General features: G+C 49.6%; 2 protein-coding genes across 12 annotated transcripts in view; one reads left to right on the top strand and one right to left on the bottom strand.

Annotated features, from left to right (window-relative positions):
- Nucleotides 1–15397, bottom strand: part of EMSY (EMSY, BRCA2 interacting transcriptional repressor) — a 37568-nt gene extending 22171 nt beyond the window's left edge. For 8 of the 11 annotated variants that reach the window (XM_027663568.1, XM_027663576.1, XM_027663571.1 and 5 more), the window contains exons 1-7: nt 15280–15397; nt 14235–14343; nt 10707–10806; nt 10153–10227; nt 8069–8244; nt 6586–6738; nt 3013–3272 (exon numbers count right to left, since the gene is read on the bottom strand). In XM_027663568.1, coding sequence (XP_027519369.1) covers nt 3013–3272; nt 6586–6738; nt 8069–8244; nt 10153–10227; nt 10707–10806; nt 14235–14304 — 834 coding nt within the window. In that variant the 5' untranslated portion in view covers nt 14305–14343; nt 15280–15397. The remainder of the gene's footprint in view (nt 1–3012; nt 3273–6585; nt 6739–8068; nt 8245–10152; nt 10228–10706; nt 10807–14234; nt 14344–15279) is intronic. The other 3 variants (XM_027663575.1, XM_027663578.1, XM_027663570.1) reach the window with 2 other exon arrangements.
- A 3587-nt stretch (nt 15398–18984) lies between these two features.
- Nucleotides 18985–20294, top strand: part of THAP12 (THAP domain containing 12) — a 5592-nt gene continuing 4282 nt past the window's right edge. The window contains exon 1 of the mRNA XM_027663630.1: nt 18985–19190. Coding sequence (XP_027519431.1) covers nt 19102–19190 — 89 coding nt within the window. The 5' untranslated portion in view covers nt 18985–19101. The remainder of the gene's footprint in view (nt 19191–20294) is intronic.

Genomic DNA, 20294 nt, shown 5'->3' with positions numbered 1-20294 from the left:
AACCCAAAACCTCCCTGTCCCCTGGAGCAGGCTGCCCACACCTGAGCAGTGCCTGCACCTTCCAGGGAGGAACATTTCTGTGGATCAGTCTTAATCTTGCCTTCTGCCCAACCTGGATTTAATTAAAACCCCCTTCTCCAACTGCTCTTAGGCCACAACCATGCAGAGGAGCTGAACGTGGCACAGCTTGGTTCTGGTGGGAGAACTGCAGGGGAAAAGCTCCTACGATGTGGTTCTGGAGCTTCACCTGTTCCCTACACTGTCAGTGAACACCAGAAACACCTCCCAAGTGTCTGACTTAGGGTCAGCTCCACTCCACCCAGGGTAACTAACTCAGGAATACAGTCAAAGGACACCCTGCAGTTACAAAAGGCAGGTTAGTGTGAATATAAACCACAGTGCCACAGGGCAAGTTCAGCATCTCTCCTGAGTATAGATACATAGAATGAATCTGGGCACAATAAAAGTCCTGAACACCATTTTCTTCCTTCAAGGACAGAGAAAAACCACCAGTCCAAGACTATCACTTAAAAACACGTGATTTAATCATGCAAGGAGTAGGGCCTGTAAAGCACTGCAGCTCAGCAGTGACTGCTGTACCATGAGTAAGCAGGTTTGGGTCTCTGTGCCATTTCACCTTTCAAAATTAACACAGCAGAACAAAGTTCAGTGAACTCCATGTGTGAAGTGCATCCAGAAAACAAAATTCAGATAAAAATGTAAAAGTTCAAATCACAACTCTTACACTTCTGAAATACTGTTTTCTCACGTATACGTTGAAAGGATCAAAAGAATCTCTCGTGGCTACCAAAACTGCATCACATGGCTTTAAACACACACACACACACACACACAATCGAGTTGGCTTTTTTGTTGTTGACTGTAATTGTTACAGTAAAAACTAATTCCCAACATACACTGAAATTAGTCCTGTCAGCTCTATTTTGACAGACATCCAAACCTAGTTCTTGAAAAATAAAGGCTCTGACTGCCAGGAACTTCACTAACTGGATTCCTTCTGTGTCCTAGACAGGGGACTTTATTATCAGACAATCCAGGAACCAGAGCTGTGACATTATTAGTTGTTACCACAACTCTGCCTTTGCCCTACTAAAATGTCAAAGCAATTCAAAAAGCTGCCACGCAGAGAAGCGGGCCTTCATTCATATCCAAGAGCTCACAGTGAGCTTGGAAATGTGCTGCTGGATATGAGGGAACAAGTCTGACACTCCACTGAAAACTACGGAAGGGGACTTCTCCAGTGACATGTTTTGGCACATCTAAATCCAACAAAAGAGGGCAGTGTGACAAGTTCAGATACAAACTCTGCCCTGGCTGCCTCACCAAACCAGCACTGAGTTTCCTGTCACTGCAGATTAGTAAGAGTCAGATAATACTGTGCACAGCAAACCCTAAAATTCCCATGTCAGAACAGGCAGAGGCACAACTGCAGCAAGCACCAACAGTCCATTCTTTTGGAGATTTGATACTCTCTGCCTTTAATTACCATGATATATAACACCCACACTTAATCCGACCCTACAGACATTTAAGGCAAAACAATTCTTTGTGCACAAAAGATGAGCCTAACGAGCAGCAGGATGGGGGGTTAAGCCCTGTAGTGGATTTGCTGCACTCAGTGCAGGACATTTACTGGATGGTTTATGCTCACTTGTGGATTTCTGTGAAATTTGATTAAGGACACTTATAGAACAGTGAATCAAATGAAAGCATCAAAGAGCCCTGGAGTGGGAAAAGGTCAGAGAGAGCAAGATCTTTATTGCACACTGCTTCAGTTAATCTTACTTGGTTTTAAAGTTTCCAAAAATCGGGACATGGGAACCTGCTAATCCAAAGAGAGTCATAAAACAATTCAGACTAGTAGAACAAACACCATGTGAAGGTTTGAGCTCAACAGTCAAGTCTCTCACAGTTGGAAAAAAATGCTTGTTAGTGGCCAGCCCTACCATCAGTCTGTCAGCATCGAGGCCAAATTAACTCCACAGAGACACCCGCCTCCCTGAAGTCTGCCTTAATTAATAACTGTGCCAGGAATGAGCTTGGTCTGAGCCATTCATCTTTTTTTTTTTACATCTTAAGAACAGAAAAACAGACACATCTGAAATGCTTCCTAAAGCATGGGAAAATAGTCATGCCATAGATTAGGCACGTAAAAATCTGAGTCTAGTACACAACTTCAGCAGGGGAAACCTTTCCCACACACTGCACTGTGGTGAAAGCTGGGCACACTCAGCTGAAATAATGCAACTGATTCTGACCACTGTTAATGCAGAATGAGAAATGGCACACTAGTACTGAAAGGAAAATAAAGCCCCCCAGTCTTTGACCAGCTCCAAGAATTTGCTTTATAGAGCCAAGAAAACTAGCCTCTAGATAAAAAGCTTGGCAAGGGTAAGCCCATGCCATCTCCCCTGGAATTCTACTACCACAAAGAATAATTATAAATAAGGAAAATAGAAATAAGAAAGATTACCTTTGACCAATAGTTGTTACCATCTGAAGGCTGTTCAGTGGCCTATGTGATCCAGTTCTCAGTGGACTAGTGTCCATATCACAAAACCCAACACCACAAAGGGTACTAACTGGCAACCTTGCTGGCAGTCTCACCAGAGAGGCCAAGAATTGAATGAGCATGGAGACTGAATCCCCTCTCATCCCTAGAAGTGGTCCCTTCAGGTCAGGGTTGAGGCACATGGCTGGGGCAGTCTGGGGGAAGCTTGCACTCCCGCTGCCTGTGCTGTACCTGTTCTGTGGATAAAAAGAGGGCTTCAGTCTCCACGGCTGTCAATCCAGGTCCTTTCACACACAGCTGAACTAAAGTCACACAAGAGCTCGGTTTTCTCTCGGTTCAGTTTAAAGAGGGATTACCTTACCCCAAGGGCAATCCTTAAAAACCAGTCAGACAGTTCACAGAGAGGAAGAGTCAAACATCACATCTTACTCATTGACAGAAGCAGAACAGAGGAACATTTGGCAGCTTCCCCCACATACCTTCTGTGTTGTGGTGTTTGTCGTCTGCGTCGAGGGCTTCGTGAAGGTTATTTTCACAGGCGACATGTGTGGTGGCAGGGAGTTGGCAATGCTCTGCATTATGTTACTCATTTTGGGGCTGCCACTTACAGGCACCGTGATAGTTTTGGTGACAGGAGTCACTGCCTTCGGGACTTCTTTCAGGAGCACGGGGGAAGAGCTGGAGGAATTTGTTCGCCGCCTTTTGCGGGGCTTCTCATCGTCGTCCGAGCAGCTGACACCTGGGAAAGAAACACTTCTGTTGAATTACACTGCTCCCAGTGCTTCCCAAAACACTACACACTCCTGGAGTCTGACATCCTCTTGCAAGTAAGATAAAAAGGAACAGAGGGTAAATTACACCTCACGGTCACAACCAAGCTGGGTCACACCTCGGACGCTCTTAGTCCTCGGCACAGACCACACTCACAGTGCCAGGAACCAGAGGCAAACCCTCCCAAAAACCCCAGCTGCTCAGTTACTGGGTTACTTCACTCAGGTCGACAGATTCAAAGAACACAAGAGCCAGCACAGGGATTTCATTCTGCCTCCACAAGTTTGACTAATGAGGGGTTAGGGCTGGCACAATGCCATGCACATTTCGATTTCAAACTTCTCACTGCATTGGTGGTGGAGGTGGTTTTGTTTGCACCAACGGCAAACTTTATCCTCCTACAGTCTTCTTGATTTCAGCCTTTGCACCTACTTCCATGCCATGCTTATCCCTACAGTACCCTTCTCCCTTTCACCTCAATACAGCATCTTGAGATCCTTTTTTCAGTTTAACTACGAGGATTTAACCTCACTTTATCAGCTTTTCCCTTCTTTGGTGCATTTTGAGCAACAGATATAAAGTGGATATAAAACACAGTCATGAGAAACAAACCAAGCCCAGGCTCAAAAGAGTTCCTTCTGCCTCACAAGCATCTACTGCACACATATTAAAAAAATCTGCTGCACTATTCAGCTCAGCAAAGGATAAAAGCGTGATTAATGGATCTTAAATCCAAACGAAACTTTCCCAAGTAGGCAAGAGGTTGGTAAGCTGGTCTAGGTTACAGAAAGACACAATTTAATAACCAAATTCTTACAGCTAGTGGGTAGCATTGAAGGCAGTGATTCTGAGATTTATGTTAACCAGTGTCACGCTGTTTAAACAAAGAAACCCAAACAACCAGAGAGAAGCTGAAGAGATGCAATCCTGCTTGTGCAGAACACAACTGAAGATCCTGTTCCCTGAGCCTGGGGCTTCAAGACAAAAAGCCCCACATCACAGCAAAAAGTAGCCTTGCTGTTGGTAACTTGAGCAAACTGGGTTGGCAGTCAACCTCTAATGAGGGTCAAGGTCTAATTATGGCCAATCTCTAATTAAAATCACTAAATACTCAAGCATTCAAAAAGTGAAGATGCAGGAATTAACATGGCCAAGGAAGTGAGCAGCAGCACAGCAAGTAACTTCTGAGAAATGGGGTTCTGTGCCAGCAGGAGCCCCCCAAGGACAGCAGCTGTGCCCACAGAGGGACCCTGGCCCAGGGAAGAGAAGCAAAGGCTTCATCTGAAGCTGGCTTTGAACTCCAGCCCACAGCTGTGGCTGCAGCAGCACAAGGAAACTCTAATCACAGTTTACTGCACCAGTCTCGTGGTGATCTCCCTCCACACAGGAGAGGTTTGGTTACATGACTTCAGGGTTTATCATGGACAGGCCTTTAAGTATTACTGTGGGTGCACTATGCAAACTTACAGCTGTGAGTGCACTAATCACATTGAACATGTGCAGGACTTTCAGAATCTCAAAATCCATCTGAATCCAAAGTCCACAAGCAGCTGGAATGTTAGGACACAGCTGTTATTTTGCTGGGGCATCAAGAAATACAGAAGAGAGAACTATTTATTTGTGGTCCTCAACCACAAAAAAACCCCCAAACAACCCAACAACCAACCAACCAAGAAGTAAGAAAGTAAGATTAAACTAGCAGAGCATTATTTGATGTTAAGCACAGCTCATTTCATCCCCTGTTTTCACTGCTGGGGTTCAGCAAGAACGTTTTTCCTTTCATGTCACGTTAGAAATTGCATTTGTACAAGGTCAAGCACAGGCATTCAGCTCACAGGTAACCCAGGTCCACTGTCAGTCAGCCCTGACAGGTGAGGAAGCAGAGGCAGGGGGGGGTTAATGGCTCAGTGAGGCTCTGGCTGGGGAGAGGGCACCCCACACACCAGTGCCAAAGGCAGGACTACAACTCACACCTCCCAAATTTGCTCCTGAGCAGCTTTGTGAAAACTAATGGGACTGATGCAACATACTCTGACAGACACGTGATTTCTTAAAAACAAAACAACAAAACAAAGCACACAAAGTGGGGGAAAAATGAAACCTAGGGACAGGCAGAATAAAAATGATCAACCCTCTATCATGTGTCTAGACTGGTTTGATACTCATCACCATGTAATAATTCAATAGAGGTCTACATTAAATTTTTAAGATGTTAAGAACATTCTCCCCTGAATCTTTAAACTGAAGCCAAGTGATCAGTGCATAAATCAGAAGAACCTTAATGCAGTGGGTTCCCTGGGCTGACACAGCCACTAAGGATGGTGGTGTGCAGGTAACATTATATTTATGTACAGTGTGACATTTCTGACTGGCTAGCAGCTTATACAAATGCACACATAGAGCAGGAAGACTGAAATAATTTAAAAAATATTAAAGATAACCACAGTAAGCATAAAAATACCACATATAACCTTCGCTGTTAATCTTTGTCATTTTGACAGACACCAAATAAGGACTAAAGGAAACATTTTAATTATTAGTAAAATAAAACTACTTACAATGAGAGCATACATATGAGGCTGCACTCTGCTTTCAGAACTAGCTGATTTATTAGCCAAACAAAGAAGGGGACACACACGACACAAAAAAAGACTGTTTCTATTTCCAAATTTAAATATATGAAGATGGGAATCTGGTTGGAATTCATATGAAGCCTTCACAGCTGCCCAGGAAGGCAAGTCTCACTAAGACTGACTTCCAAATCAATCACAAAATGGCCAGACACAGTCAATAGGTAAGCACATAAATGCTTGCCAAACTGCATTCTAAAAAAAAAAAAAAAGGCTGTGTCAACTGTGAAAGTGGAAAGGAGGGACCTTTTCTAACTCAAGTAAGTGAACACTATGCATTATTTAAGCAGAGTGAAGAGGGAAGTCCTCTGCAGAAGCAACCAGCAGAGCCACCTTAAAGACAAGTTCTCAACAAGATGGATTAGAAATCCACTGACACACAGCAATTTCTGTATTTTATTTTCAAAATCTCTTCCCCTCCTGTTGTCCTTGCAGCACTACTGCTCCCTGCAGCATTTTGCTGCCAGCAGATTCATCCTGAACGCAATTTCTCGGGAAAAGGGAAGCAATAAATTCATTCTTTGACCTAAAGGAAGGCCCAGAGGCCTTCAGTGACTCGCCCAGGGTCCGAGTGTTTAACTCAGCCTGTGCTGCAGCCCCCAGACTGTCCCTCTCCTTCCCTCTGGTGCAGCAGGTGCTGGGATCACTTACTTTTGACGTACACAGCACTTCCACTTGGCAAGATGACTACACTGGAGGCTGGGCTGGCGGGCCTGGGGGACTTCACTGCTGCTACACTGCCACTTGGAACTGGGGTGGAGGTTGGGGCTGAAGTGCTACTTGTGTAGGAAAAGCAAACCACCACTGAAGAGGAGAAAAGACACCTTCCATACAACTGCAGTGCAGAATCCCATTATTCTATCACTGTGTTAACAAGTGGAATGGAAGCCAGGGACTCGTTGGGTCATTATCCCCATTCCTGCCTCTGCAATCCTGGCACTGTGGAATGCTCCCCAGCTTGAGCTGAGCATGGCCACGGAGCTCATGGCCTTCAAAGACAACACAGAAATGTAACCTCCCTCCTCCTCCCACCCCCAGAAATCTGTGCTGCCAACGTGAGCTTTTTTGGTATTAACCTGATGTTTTGCTTCATCATTTGTTCTTATTTATTTTAGCATTAATTCAATGCTTTGATGTTTTTGCTTTTCTGGAAATGACCATATCTAGACTTGTAACTGATAGAAAAGTGCTGTTGCCTCTCCCCAGCAGTACACCAGCTGAAACAACCAAAATATTCCTTTGGTAAGGAAGACTGATTTTGCTAATCAGCTTTTTTAAACCATTGCTTATATGTAATAATACAATGATCCAGTATCTCACAAAAGCAGGATGAAACAGCCTGTTTCCAAGAAGTGTTACACATGTTCCAGTTGCATAAAGCACAATTCAAGCCTGTTCAGCCAAGCCAGCTGGAATGTGTACTACCATTATTTCAAAGGCACAGGGAAAGCAGAAAGTAACCTTTTAACGTGTTACCTTGGTATGTCTGATCTGAGAAAAAAAAAACCAAAACCAAACAAAAACCCAAACCAACATTTTCTTGACTTCCACCAAAAGCTACTTACATTCTTAGAACAAAGTGTTCTGAAGTGTCTTTGATCACTTACAGAACTTTACCAAATCTTAAGCCACCGGTACAAGTTTTTAAAGCTTACAGAGCCGAAGAAGTTAATCGGTGAATGTTCCCCTCATTTCCTGACAAACCTGGATTTTTTTTGTCTCAGTTGCCAGCGTGCTCACCAACACAAAGCTGCCAGATTTATGTTGCAGGTGCTGGAAAGGTATCTTTAAAAAAAAAGGGGGGGGGGTTTATATTTTCTGTGAATAACGTTTAATAAGAAAGGTTCGGGATTCTTTTTTTTTTTGCATAGAACCACAGAATCAGAAAGATTTGGGATTCTTTTTTTTTTTTCATAGAACCATAGAATCAGAAGGGTTTGGGTTGGAAGGAACTTTAAGGCTCATCCAGTCCCACCCCCTGCCACGAGCAGGGACACCTTCCACTAGCCCAGGCTGCTCCACGCCCCGTCCAACCCGGCCTTGAAACAACACCTTTGGTTTCTAACAGCGATTTCTGCCCTGACGTTATTCCCACGCTCCCCCGGGTCACAGCAGGGTCCCCTGAGTCCCTCACCTTCCTTGCTGCCGGTGTCTGCAGGCAGGGGGAGGGAGGAGTTGTGCTGCACGGCGGCGTTGGCCACGGCGTTGGCGGTGACGGTGAAGGCCGTCTGCGGCACCAGCCGCGGCATCAGCGGCACCAGGCGACGGCCCTCGATGGACCACTCTGAGGAGCTGTTGGGTCCAGACATGCTGAACAGAAAGGCACAGCCTGTAAGTCTCTGACCAGTTTCTGAATGCTCAGGATTTTTTTTTTAGTTCCTTTTTCCCCCCCCCCCCCCCCTCCCCAAGGGTGAAAGTCTAAAAGGCAGTTCAGGACATACTCCAGCACTAACGTTCAACTTTCTTCCTTTCATGAGGGCCCTCACCTCTCTCAGCTGACACAGAAAACCTCCCACATTAAACTGAAGAGGTGGTTCTTCTCTTACTGTTTTGTTTTACAGGGCTCAGAACTGTGTGGGCATCACACTCAAACTCCCTTATTAGGTTTGCTACTATTCAGGTAGAGTTGGTACCCTCTACTTCTGGATAACAACAATACCTAGAAACCCAACAGATTTCATAAAAGACTCCTGAAATGGACCATGCTACAGGGAAAAGCCCTCAGCTTCTAATGCTAGTCTTGTTTTGGCTGAACAGGAGAGTTCAAGACTTTAAGTAGTCCCAAACAAGGTGACAGAACATGAAATAATTAAAATACACCCTGAGCATCTTCCTAAGCAGAAACCTGTCTCCTGCTATCACTTGCTCTTGCCTTAGTACTTACACACAAACCAGAATGTTTGAGAAAAATGCTGTTCTTACCTAAGTGGAGAAGTGTTTCTGTTTATGACTATTTTACACGAGTCATTTGTCAAATCAGCAAAACCAAAATGGTAAATTGTTTTCCAATGCTGTAGTGTTCTTAAGCAAATCAACCCATTTAATATATTAATATATTCTGAAGAACAACTTCTCACATGAAATATTGCAAGCAAGTTGCAGCAAAAACTACTACAAATTAGTTTGTAAAACACACAGGATCTGCTCTGTTGTTAAATCTCGATATGCTTCAGCATTCTTCACACATATTCATACAGTACAAAAGGAGCTTCGTGAGCTGAGGTAAAAGTACATTTTAAAACCAAAAAATAGAGAGCACAAACATCCCATATAGTAAAACCAGCAAAGTCAGCCTTCCTAATGAGTTGAAGAATGATAGAAATCAAACACTGTATTACCAACCATCACTCACAAGGAATTACCACAGGAAAGATAAAGAGAAGCAGCACTTCACAACTGCACTTTGTCTGGATTATAACATCTCACTGAAGTGCAACACCTCAGGGCAAACTATGCATGATCTGTAAAATGCTAAGACCAGAACCACTAACTTAAAAAGAAAACCTGATTCAAGAAAAGAATCCTGATTTGGCAACTACACGCTTATTTTTCACTATTTTTTCCCCTTTCTTAAAGATTGTTAAGTAACTCTCAAAGGGACTTGTTCTCCTGCTCCCCTGCACCTCTCAGGGGCAGTGCCAGCACACCAGGGAGGAACCAGCCCCGCTGGTGCCAGCCCAGCAGCTGCACTGCCACAGGATGGGGGACACTGATGTCACCAACTGCTTGCTGCACTCCTCTCTACTCTGACCATTTCTCCCCTGTGCTGATGCACTGCTTTCCACTCATCTCTTCCACCTCTTTCCCCTCCCTTTGTCTTTCCTATGTAGTTAAGTCCCTCTTCACATAACCTTTCCAAACATATTAAAATAAAACTAAAGGCAAACCAAGAAGTGAGTAATAAGGCAAACATGTTCATCCTGCTTAGAAACTTCTCTGTTTTCTCCATTCTCTGTTTTTTCTGGTCTGTCCCACCAGACTGTGTCTTACATTGTACAGTGCATGGGATAGCCTCAGATCCAAAATCTAACTGTTCTGAAGAACTGCTCCTAGTCCTTGATGTAGACCCGACACAGTGATTCTCTCACCCACACACTGTTTTAACTACTGTTCTTAAAACCACCATCGATCTTCAGAGTTCCCTCATTCAGCTGAGGCCTAATGGGTTTTTCCAAGGGGTCCTTGTGGCAGTGAGGGCACCGAGGCCCCGTGACTCACTTGTGTGCAATGGTGGTCAGCCGTTCATCGTTCACCGCCCGCCGAACCTCGGCGCGGTGTCGCTCCGTGGAAATGCTGTGGAAAACCAGCCATTTATTTCAGTCAGGGGGAGAGACATGAGCATTTATCTAAAAACTCCAGCTGAAATTAAACTTATGATTAATCTGCCTCAGAGAGGAAAGGGGACGGGCGTTTAAGAGATTGTCACTTAACTTTCGCGGTCACGGGGAGAAAGGGTGAACTGTATAATTGTTCCAAAACATTACTGAGGAATAAAAAGAACATTTCTGTTTACAGGGTACCCCTGCAAAACAGCCAGAATCCAACCTCCTAACGGGAGCAATAAATTTAAAGGATATGGCAGAAAAATTCACCCAGAACATGCAGCTTTCGTTCTTGAGGCACCCTGCGCTCCAAGACCTTGGAGTCCCACCTTGACAGAACCCCAAGCCAGCACACACTCATGAGCTGGCTGCAGTCCTCTAACACTGCCACAAAGCACCAAAGAAAAGAAAAACAGGTCGTGGCTCTCGGTTTAAAGGGGTCAGGGTTACCTAAGCACTTTGGAGAGTTCTCCCAGAAGATCCTTCTTCTCCTTGGTGAGGTCTCCCTGCGCTCGTAAGGCACTGATGACACCTGCATAGGCCTCCAGCTCTGAGGGGAGAGAGCAAAGGGTGGTTCTATTTAATCCTCACAGCACAGGGGGAAAAAAAAACACACACTGTTTTCCTCATTACTGACAGCATTCTATTAATTTTCAAAATCATTAAGAGGAACATGTCTTCCAATTATGTAGCGCTTTTCAAAAGAGATTGATGAGCTACAACTCTCTCAGTCAATTACTCTGCAGCATGAAGCATTTCTGTGAAACAACTGTCTCATCACAGAGGATTATCTGGTTTATAAACCCAAGTGAATATGTCAAGCTCTCTCTGAGCTGACAGTTCAGGCAAAAAGCTTGAAGAAACCGTCCCCCAGCTTGGAGAGTAGCTCAGAATTCTCCAGGAGTAGGAGAAGGAAATCTTTTTACAAGTATTATTATTACAAATTCCATAGCAAAGCTTGGCCTGGAAAAGAAATACACTATCAAAAGAGCAACTTGATTTTTGGTAATGCCTTTCCTTAATTAGCATGGAGAACATCAGCTCCAGTTTGTTAAGTACGACCATCATAATCTTTTATGCCCATTTACTTGATATGTGCAACTGCTTGCACCTGAAAAGAATGCAATACTCTGAATTAAACCTGCTCTCAAAAGAAACAATCCAGCTCTTCCCAAACTTAGAGCCATCACAAAGACAAACTCACAAAAATGCAACTCTGATTTACAGGAAATTTGTAATTCCAAGTGACTGTGATGTCATGCCATTGGTGTTCCAAAAAATACAACAGCAAAAGGTACTGAAACTGCTGAATTCTGCCCTACTGAGCAGGGTGAAGATACACCTAATGCAAATAATGGAGCTGCTAATTGGCCAAAGAATAACTTGCTATCTCAACTTCACACAGTTCAAGGAAATGTTCATCAAAACTCCTGCTTTAAACCAGAAATACAAATTCTTTTGGATCCTTACATACAGTGCCTCTCATTTGACACACCCATTTCAGCAGCCAACCCAAACCAACCCCACAACAGATCCCAGCTAACCAAAACCAGGAATAAAAAGGTGCAGGCCAAAACCTCACACCTCTGAGGTTTGCTGCAAAAGAAAAGACTGATGCTGTTCTGAAAGGCTTCCAGTGCAGGATTCCAAAGAGCTAATTTACAAATCAAATCAGGGAATTGTGCTGAAAAGAAGTCCTGCTCTCCTGTCCTGCTTAAGCAGCCAGAACACAAAGCAGAGTCACTCTGGTTAACTATGCAGCCTGTACAGGGATGCTGAGTGACCTACAGAAGCATTTGCAGCTTCAGTTATAAAACATTTGCTAATTAATGCAATGGTTATTACTAATATCAACATTTATTTAGACAAGCGTGTTACAATATTTAAGATACTAATGATTTTCCTCTGTTAACAACTTAAAGTAATTCTCAGCCACGACCATATAATTATTTAGTAAGGATAGACTTTTTTTTTTTCCCTTCTGCATTATAAATAGAGATCCTCTACACCAGAGCTTTAAAAATACACATTCTGGTCTTTTGGAAGGTAGTGAAGATTACAGAGAGCTGTAACCAGCTCGTGTCTGTGCAGCAATCACTAACTGGGGCGCTCTCTTTCCAACACAGAACACATCAAAACCCAGCCAAAACAGGTTTCCCAAAGAAATACCATTATTTCCAGTGGGAGGTGCCACCATCACCCAGCTCAGTGACACCCAGGAGCAGCAGCAGGTACCACACACCTCGGGATGTGTCCCAGCCTCACCTACTTGACTCCTGCTGGAGTCACCCTGCTGCTGCTGAGCCATCAGCCCAGTGGGATGTCGTGCTGGGAGCTGGGAGAGCAGGGCTCTGGGAAGCAGATGGATGTTGCTGGATGTGGGGGTCAGGGCCCTGCAGCCTGTCTGCAGGGAGAGCTGCTCTGCTCTGCCTCAGCCCTGCCCCGCCGGCAGGGCCCCCTCGTGGGGACACGGCTCGTGCCAGCAGAACAAAAAAAAAAGGGATTCTTTTTTTAAATTTTTTTCCCCTTCCTGTGGGCCCAGGTTCTGTCAGTGAGGGAGGTGTAGCTGCAGCCCTGCTTGGCTCAGCTGTAGGGCAGGGCTGTGCCAGCACACCCGGCAGCTCGGGGGGAGGGTTTTTCCGCGCTCCCGGCCAGCACAGCTCCGGTCACAAAACTCAGGAGTGCACATCCGGCACAAAGCCTTTGGCAACCTGCGCCTGCTCCTCGTTTCTGTACTTCTGAAGCCTTGCTTGAGGCTCAGGGCTGTCACCTTAAGAGGTGCCCCTCTTATTGCAGGGTCGGGTGCGACATCTGTGCCACCCTTTCAACAGAATACACATCCCACATTGCCAAGGAATGAAATTAAAAGGGCAAAGGGAGGGAAAGTAAACTCTCAACTCTCAAAACATGAAGTGGATGGCTTCACAACGTGTGGGAACCTTGGCACAGCTAGGAAATACAGCACATCATCTCTGAGCATTCAAGCAAAATGAGAACAGGAAAAGCTGTCACTTGATGGTCACAGGAAGTCAGAGGGAGCTCAGCTTTCTTCCTGACATCATCTCCAACATCATGGTCCTCAGAGCAAAGTCTCAAAAGAAGTCTAAGGCTTTTTTCTTCCCTTCTAGTATTATGCATCATTTAACTGGCAAGAAACCCCCTTAATTAAATAAACTCAGCCCCAAGAACTCAAAACCAACCGTTCTGAATCAGATCAAAGGTCTAACAAAGGATTCTCTCTCCTGTGCCAGCCAAAAGAGGATGCTTGAGGAAAGAGCAAACGTTTTTACAACTTTACAAAATACAAAAGCATCTCTCCTCATACACACAGACCCACGAGGGCAGAGCACAAAACCATCTCCCAGTACCCATGCCTTGGGCAGGGGGCTCAGACACTGAGCTGCATTTGAAACAATGCAAAGAGCCCCTGTGGCTGTGGCAGCGGAGCCAGGACATGGTTCTTCCCCTGCCCTGACGTGTGTCACTGCAGGTCACAAACCAGCACCACATCTTTCCCCCCCTGTTTTAAGTCTTCACAGTAGTAACTTTAACACTTGAATTCAGTCCTACAGTTAAGCCAGGGTTCCACGATATATTTTTGGGGTACAAAAAGCTGTCTAAACGCAGAACTGGGGGAAGGGGGGGGGGAAACAAAACAAAAAAGAACCCCAAAGACTCTCCTCTCGCAGAGCATCTTGTTGCGTGATAACAGTGGCAAAAAAACCCCCAGCAGTGCAACACTGCAACCAGGACATCCCCGAGAGACTGGACCACACCACAACCACTCCCCTCCATTCACTTTGCTGGGGCTGAGAGTATCTAGCAAACCTCACTTTAACATTTTGAGCCAGGGCTGTCAAACCAATGACACGTGGAAGATGCAGGACACTACTGTGGATATATTATTCCATGGAAGCGGCAGGCAGGCAAATGCCAGAAGGGCAAACACACAGAGCCACAAACTGCATCTTACTGTACCCAGTTTGCGCAGGATCCTCTTGCACTCATCCCTGCTGAGGTCCAGCAGGGTCGGCCACACCACAGGCATCCTTCCCTCGCGTCCGTGCTCCCACACAGCTCAGCCTCGCTGGAAAAGGAACAGAGACGCTGAGAGCCCAAGTCCGTAATGTATCGATTTCCCAAGCCGATGAACGCGGGCTCCTCTCAGCCCGCTCCCGACTCCAGGACACGCTCGCCCCATCCTTCGCAATGGCCCGCAGGAATCCGGCGGTTTCCCGAGGGTACGGACTTCCTACACCCTCTCGCTCAGATCATCGCCCAAGCCTTTTCACCGAGTTCCCCGCCTCCTCCTCCTCCTCCTCCTCCTCGAGGCTCTCCCCCGCCGGGCGCCGCCGCTCCCGGGATCCCCGCTCAGCCTCCTCCCTCTCGTTATGCACAAGCACCTACTGCGGGAACTCTCCCGCACGCTCCCCTTCCCCCCGGGGCACGCATTTTGCACCAGCCCATTATACGGCAGCGTGGCAAAAACACCGTGAGAATCCGCGCACCAACGCCAGCCCCTTCCCCCCAGAAAACACCGACCGACCGACAGACCGACCGACAGACCGACCGCGGCATCGCGGACCGGGGGCGGCGGGGCGGGAGCGCCTCCCGCTGCACCGGAGGGAACAGAGGGGAAGAGAGGAGCCGGGGGCTCGGCACGGCGGGGGGCGGAGGGGGTGGCACCGGGAACAAAAGGCCGGGCGCCGCCGCGGCTCCGAGCGCGGGGCTGGACGGACGGACGGACGGACGGACGGACGGAGGGGGGGAGTGTCGGTCTCCCACCAGGGCGCCTCCCGGGCACTCCCCGCCCGCCCTCCCCGGCCCCTGGGCGCTGTGCCCCGCCGGGCTCGGTGGAAGCATGCAGGGAGGGAGGGAGGGAGGGGGGAGCGGGCGCTGCTGCCCGCGCCGGGCGCGGACGGGGCGCTGCCCCGGGCTCGGGGGGGGCGGCGGGTCCGCGCCGTCCGGGGGAGCGCAGCTCCCCGTGCCCCCGCGGCGGAGCACTGCGGGGCGCGGGACCCACCTGGCCGGCCGTGCCCGGCTCATGGGAGGCGCGGCGGCGGCAGGACCCCGCGCTCCCGTTCCCGGGGCCGCGCTCCGGTTTGTTTGGTGGCGGCGGCGGCGGCGCTTCCCCGAGCCAAGATGGCGCAGCGGCGCGCTGCGCATGCGGGCGCGCCGCGGGGCACGCCGGGAGTTGTAGTCTCCGCCGCCCCGCGACAGCGAGGAGATGGCAGGAGCGGGTGCCAAGATGGCGCGGAGCGCGTGCGCGGCGGCGCGGAGCACGCCGGGAGCTGTAGTTCTCTCGGTGTCTCCCGAAGCGGCGCCGACCGTCCCGCCATGGCCCCGGCGGGCGGCTACGGGCCTCCGGAGCGGACAAAACACCACGCGTGTCCTCTGCGCGGGCCGGTGCGCGCGGCGCGCTCCAGGCGCTCCCGCTCGCCCCAGAATCCAAAATTTCAGGGATTGACATCCCACCGCCGCTCCTGGAGCAAAACCCCCGGGCGGCTATTGGTCGCTTCCAGCTTCCTGAGTTAAAAGCGGCGGCGGCGGGGGCGCGCGGGGCTGCGGCGAACCGCGTGTGAGCGAACAACAAAGGGAACGGATCCCGCACCTCCGGCCCCCTCCCAGCGCTGCCCCAGGACCCCCCCGCCGGCCCTCTGCTGCATCTCACAGCCAGCAGCACTTGCTTTCCTGCGCATTTCCACGGAAAAAAAAAACAAAAACAAACAGTAAACCGTATCTATTTAAAAGCCCTCAGTCCAGACTAGAAATAGAAAATAAACTGCCTCCGGGGTGCAGCTGGAAACCAACGCGCCCGATTCGCGACTGCACAGAATTGTTGCAGCGAGGAAGTGTTATAAAAAAAAAAAATTTAAAAAAATCCCATCCGTGAAAACGCCTGCAAGAAACGGCTGGAAAACCTCCCCAGGGCCCCCCGGCTCTCGCTGGTGGACACCTTCTCCCTGGCTGTTCCTGATGGACACCTTCTCCCTGGCTGTTCCTGATGGACACTTTCTCCCTGGCTGTTCCTGATGGACACTTTCTCCCTGGCTGTTCCCTGTTGTCCTCACAGCGCGGTAAATCTCGACAGGCTGGTCAGTGACTCGAGATGTCCTCCTGGCACAAGCATCTCTATTTTATTAACTTCATTCCGTTGCCCTCACACCGCTCCTTAAATCCCCTCTTCCTCATCGCCCTCCCATCCCATTTTTCCCCCTCCTCGGCTCAGAACAGAGCAGGGGCCTCAGCAATGTTCGGGCACTGGCACCTTGCCAGAGGAGCCTTTTACACACAGCCTTGTCAGGCGGAGATTGTCACCCGGGTCTATTTGCATTTAAATCCACACGGATATGTGAGCTGCTTTCACTAGAGATAGCTTTGTGCTGCCAGTCAATAGATATTTCCCCCCCCTTCTATTATAATATGTATTATATTCAACAAACAAATCTATTTTACAACTCCTAACAGCTTCTGAGCTCAAAGTGTCTAAATTCAGCAAGGCTCAAAAAGACATCAAAATGCCAGAGTGTATCCAGTTGAGCATCTATTTAAATACTTTCCTACACCGAGGCAAAATCTCGATTATGTAACCTTGGATAATGACAAAAATCCCTTCCTTGTGTCATTCTGCAGCATATCAGGGGAATTAAAGCTGGTACCCCCTGCAATCTGGGGAGGCAGATGCAAACCTCCACCCTCTGTGGTGTGCTGTGTTGGCAAGGAACACGTAAACCGGCTGGGAAGGAAGCAAAGCCACTCCTCGGGATAGGAAGCCTCAGGATAAGGGGAAATATTAATGTTATCGCTCCTCTGAGCCACTTCAGTCCTTATCTGTGGCCACACTACAAACCCTGGGTATCTCTGACAAACTCCTGCCACTCAAAGAACGTGTCCCAGACCAGCAACTGGCAGAATTCAGCCCTTCTGGGACCTGATTTGCCTGGGATTTTAGGGCAGCTGGCACCTTCTCTCTCAAGCTGCACTTTTAACCCACCAACAGACTGTCTGTTGCTTTTAAGCCCAAATCAACTCCCCAGCAAATTCCTTGCTCCTGATTTTGACCAATCATTTTCACAAGGCTTGTTGTGCTATAGGTGCTGGGGGAGCGAGAGAATGTTAATGATTGGAAACATAAAAAATCCTAATGTAAATACCAGAAATTACACCGGTCCTGGAACACCTTGCAAGTGAGAGTTTAAGTAAACTTACAGCATTGTTGCAGGGTGAAAACAGCAATGGGAAACGAAAGCATCTGCAAAGCAGAGAGGCTGATATTGCTGTCACTGAGCAGTTCCCAGGGCAGCTTTGGGCAAAAGTTCCTGTGCTCGAGGATCTCAACACTGGGGATTAATTAGCAAGGCTTGTTCAGACAAATAAAGACAACCCCGGGCTGGGGCGAGCAATCAGGGGAAAGAAAAGATGGCTCAGACCCTCTCACTCTTGACCCCTTCATGGTGATGTGACCGTTTCAGAGTGAAACCTGATGGAAAACCTACGGAAACCATCATTCTTTGAATCGGAACCATACAAAGATTCCAGTGAAACTGGGAAAATGCAACGGGAATTGGGTCTGATAAACTCCTGATGTTGTTGTAGATGCCATTAACTTTAATTTAAGTGAACCTTGAGGGAGGAGCTGGGATACAAACCCTGAAAACTGGCTGTGTGGGATTAACCCGGTGTCCATTTAGTTCTGACACATGGGTTATCCCAACAACAACGGGGCTGTGAGGCTTGCAAGGGAATGTCACAGTGAAAACAGCCAGGAAAGCATTTCAGACCTCAGATATTCTCTTGGGAACAAATGTTTAATGGAGGGAAATGTGCAGGAGTGCACTGTCACACTTCAACAGGGCACTCAGACAATAGAGGCATCCTGGGAAGGAGACAGGCAGCTCATGCCCAGAAGCACATAGAACGAGTTGCTTTACGCTATATTTTCAGTATTATTACACCATATATTTAGTTTTACGCCACTTATTTTTATTATTATTACACTGCATATTTTCAGTGTTACTACAGATGATAATAATAATAATGGAACACAAACACCCCCGGGGGTATTTAAGCAAAGCCTGGACGTGGACATTGACATTGGAATGGGCTGCCCGGGGAGGTGGTGGATTTGTGAGGACATTGACACTGGAATGGGCTGCCCAGGGAAGTGGTGGATTTGTGAGGACACTGACATTGGAATGGGCTGCCTGGGGAGGTGGTGGATTTGTGTGGACACTGACATTGGAATGGGCTGCCCGGGGAAGTGGTGGATTTGTGAGGACACTGATATTGGAATGGGCTGCCCGGGGAGGTGGTGGATTTGCTGTCCCTGGAGGTTTTTAAGATGAGACTGGCCACGGTCTGGGAACCACGGCGGGGCTGGACCAAGGGTTGAACTCGATGACCTCGGAGGCCTCTTCCGACCCGGTTGATTCCATGATTCCGTGGTGCTCAGTGGCACAGTTCAGTGGACAGGGAGGTGTTTTGGTCACGGGTCGGACTCGATGGCCTCAGAGGTCTTTTCCAAGCCCAGTGATCCCGCGATTCTGGGTGTGAAAGAGGGGCAAACGCCGCCGGAGCGCTGTGCGGACCCGACCCGGCCTTACTCCGGTCTGAGGGCACACACCCCGGAACACAGCGCGGTTCCGCCGCGCATGCGCAGGGGGCCCGGCAGCGGCCCGTCGAGCGCAGGCGCGGGCGCGGCGCGGTGCCCGCGGCGCGGGGCACTGTGGGAAGGAGGCGGCCCCGGCGCGGCGCTGACTCCTCCGGGCCGCTCACAGCACTGTGGAGCCGCCGCGGCCCCTCCGGCCCGCCCGCCCTGCGCGCCTTTAAAGGGGCAGCGGCCACCATGCCGAACTTCTGCGCCGCGCCCAACTGCACCCGCAAGAGCACCCAGTCCGACCTGGCCTTCTTCCGCTTCCCGCGGGACCCGGCCAGGTGAGCCCGCGGCGGGGCCGCGCAGCGCCCGGCTCTGCCCTCGGCCCGGCCGGGCGGCACCGCGGCGGGCAGGCGCCTCCCTCCCTCCCTCCATCCTTCCTTCCTTCCCTCCCTCCGCCCGCCCGCCCTGCCGCTCACCGCCGTGCCGGTGCCCGCAGCTCGGCCCTGCCCGCGGCCGCGATCGCTCTGCCGCCCGCGGGGCTGCGGCGGCGGGCGGGCCCCGCGCCTGCGCCGGGAGGGGCGGCCCCGGGGGCGGAGAGCTCCGGCTGTGGGAATGGGGATGGGAATGGAGAGCTCCGGGAATGGGAACGGGAACGGGAATGGAGAGCTCCGGCCGTGGGAACGGGGATGGGAATGGAGAGCTGCGGGAACGGGAACGGGAATGGGAATGGAGAGCTCCGGCCGTGGGAACGGGGATGGGAATGGAGAGCTGCGGGAATGGGAACGGGAACGGGAATGGAGAGCTCCGGCCGTGGGAATGGGGATGGGAATGGAGAGCTGCGGGAATGGGAATGGAGAGCTGCGGGAATGGGAACGGGAACGGGAATGGAGAGATCCGGCCGTGGGAGTGGGAACGGAGAGCTGCGGGAACGGGAACGGGGATGGAGAGCTGCGGGAACGGGGATGGAGAGCTCCGGGAACGGGGATGGAGAGCTCCGGGAACGGGGATGGAGAGCTCCGGGAACGGGGATGGAGAGCTCCGGGAACGGGGATGGAGAGCTCCGGGAACGGGAACGGGGATGGAGAGCTCCGGGAAGGGGGATGGGGATGGAGAGCTCCGGGAAGGGGGATGGAGAGCTCCGGGAAGAGGAACGGGGATGGAGAGCTCCGGGAATGGGAACGGGGATGGAGAGCTCCGGGAATGGGAACGGGGATGGAGAGCTCCGGGAATGGGAACGGTCCTGGGGGCAGAGTGCTCTGGGAATGAGAACGGGAACGATCCCGGGGATGGAGAGCTCCGGGACAGCCAGGCATGGGAATGGTGCTGGTCCAGGGGATGGAGAGCTCCGGGAGGGCTGGGGACGGGAATGCTTGGTTTAACTGGATGCTGGGGACAGGAATGCTTGGTTTAACTGGATGCTGGGGATGGGAATGCTTGGTTTA

The sequence above is a fragment of the Corapipo altera genome, unplaced genomic scaffold, assembly GCF_003945725.1.
Source record: "Corapipo altera isolate COAL_440 unplaced genomic scaffold, ASM394572v1 165, whole genome shotgun sequence".
Classification (NCBI taxonomy): domain Eukaryota; kingdom Metazoa; phylum Chordata; class Aves; order Passeriformes; family Pipridae; genus Corapipo; species Corapipo altera.
Note: the sequence above shows the minus strand (reverse complement) of the source record. Positions and strands in the feature narration are given on the sequence as shown.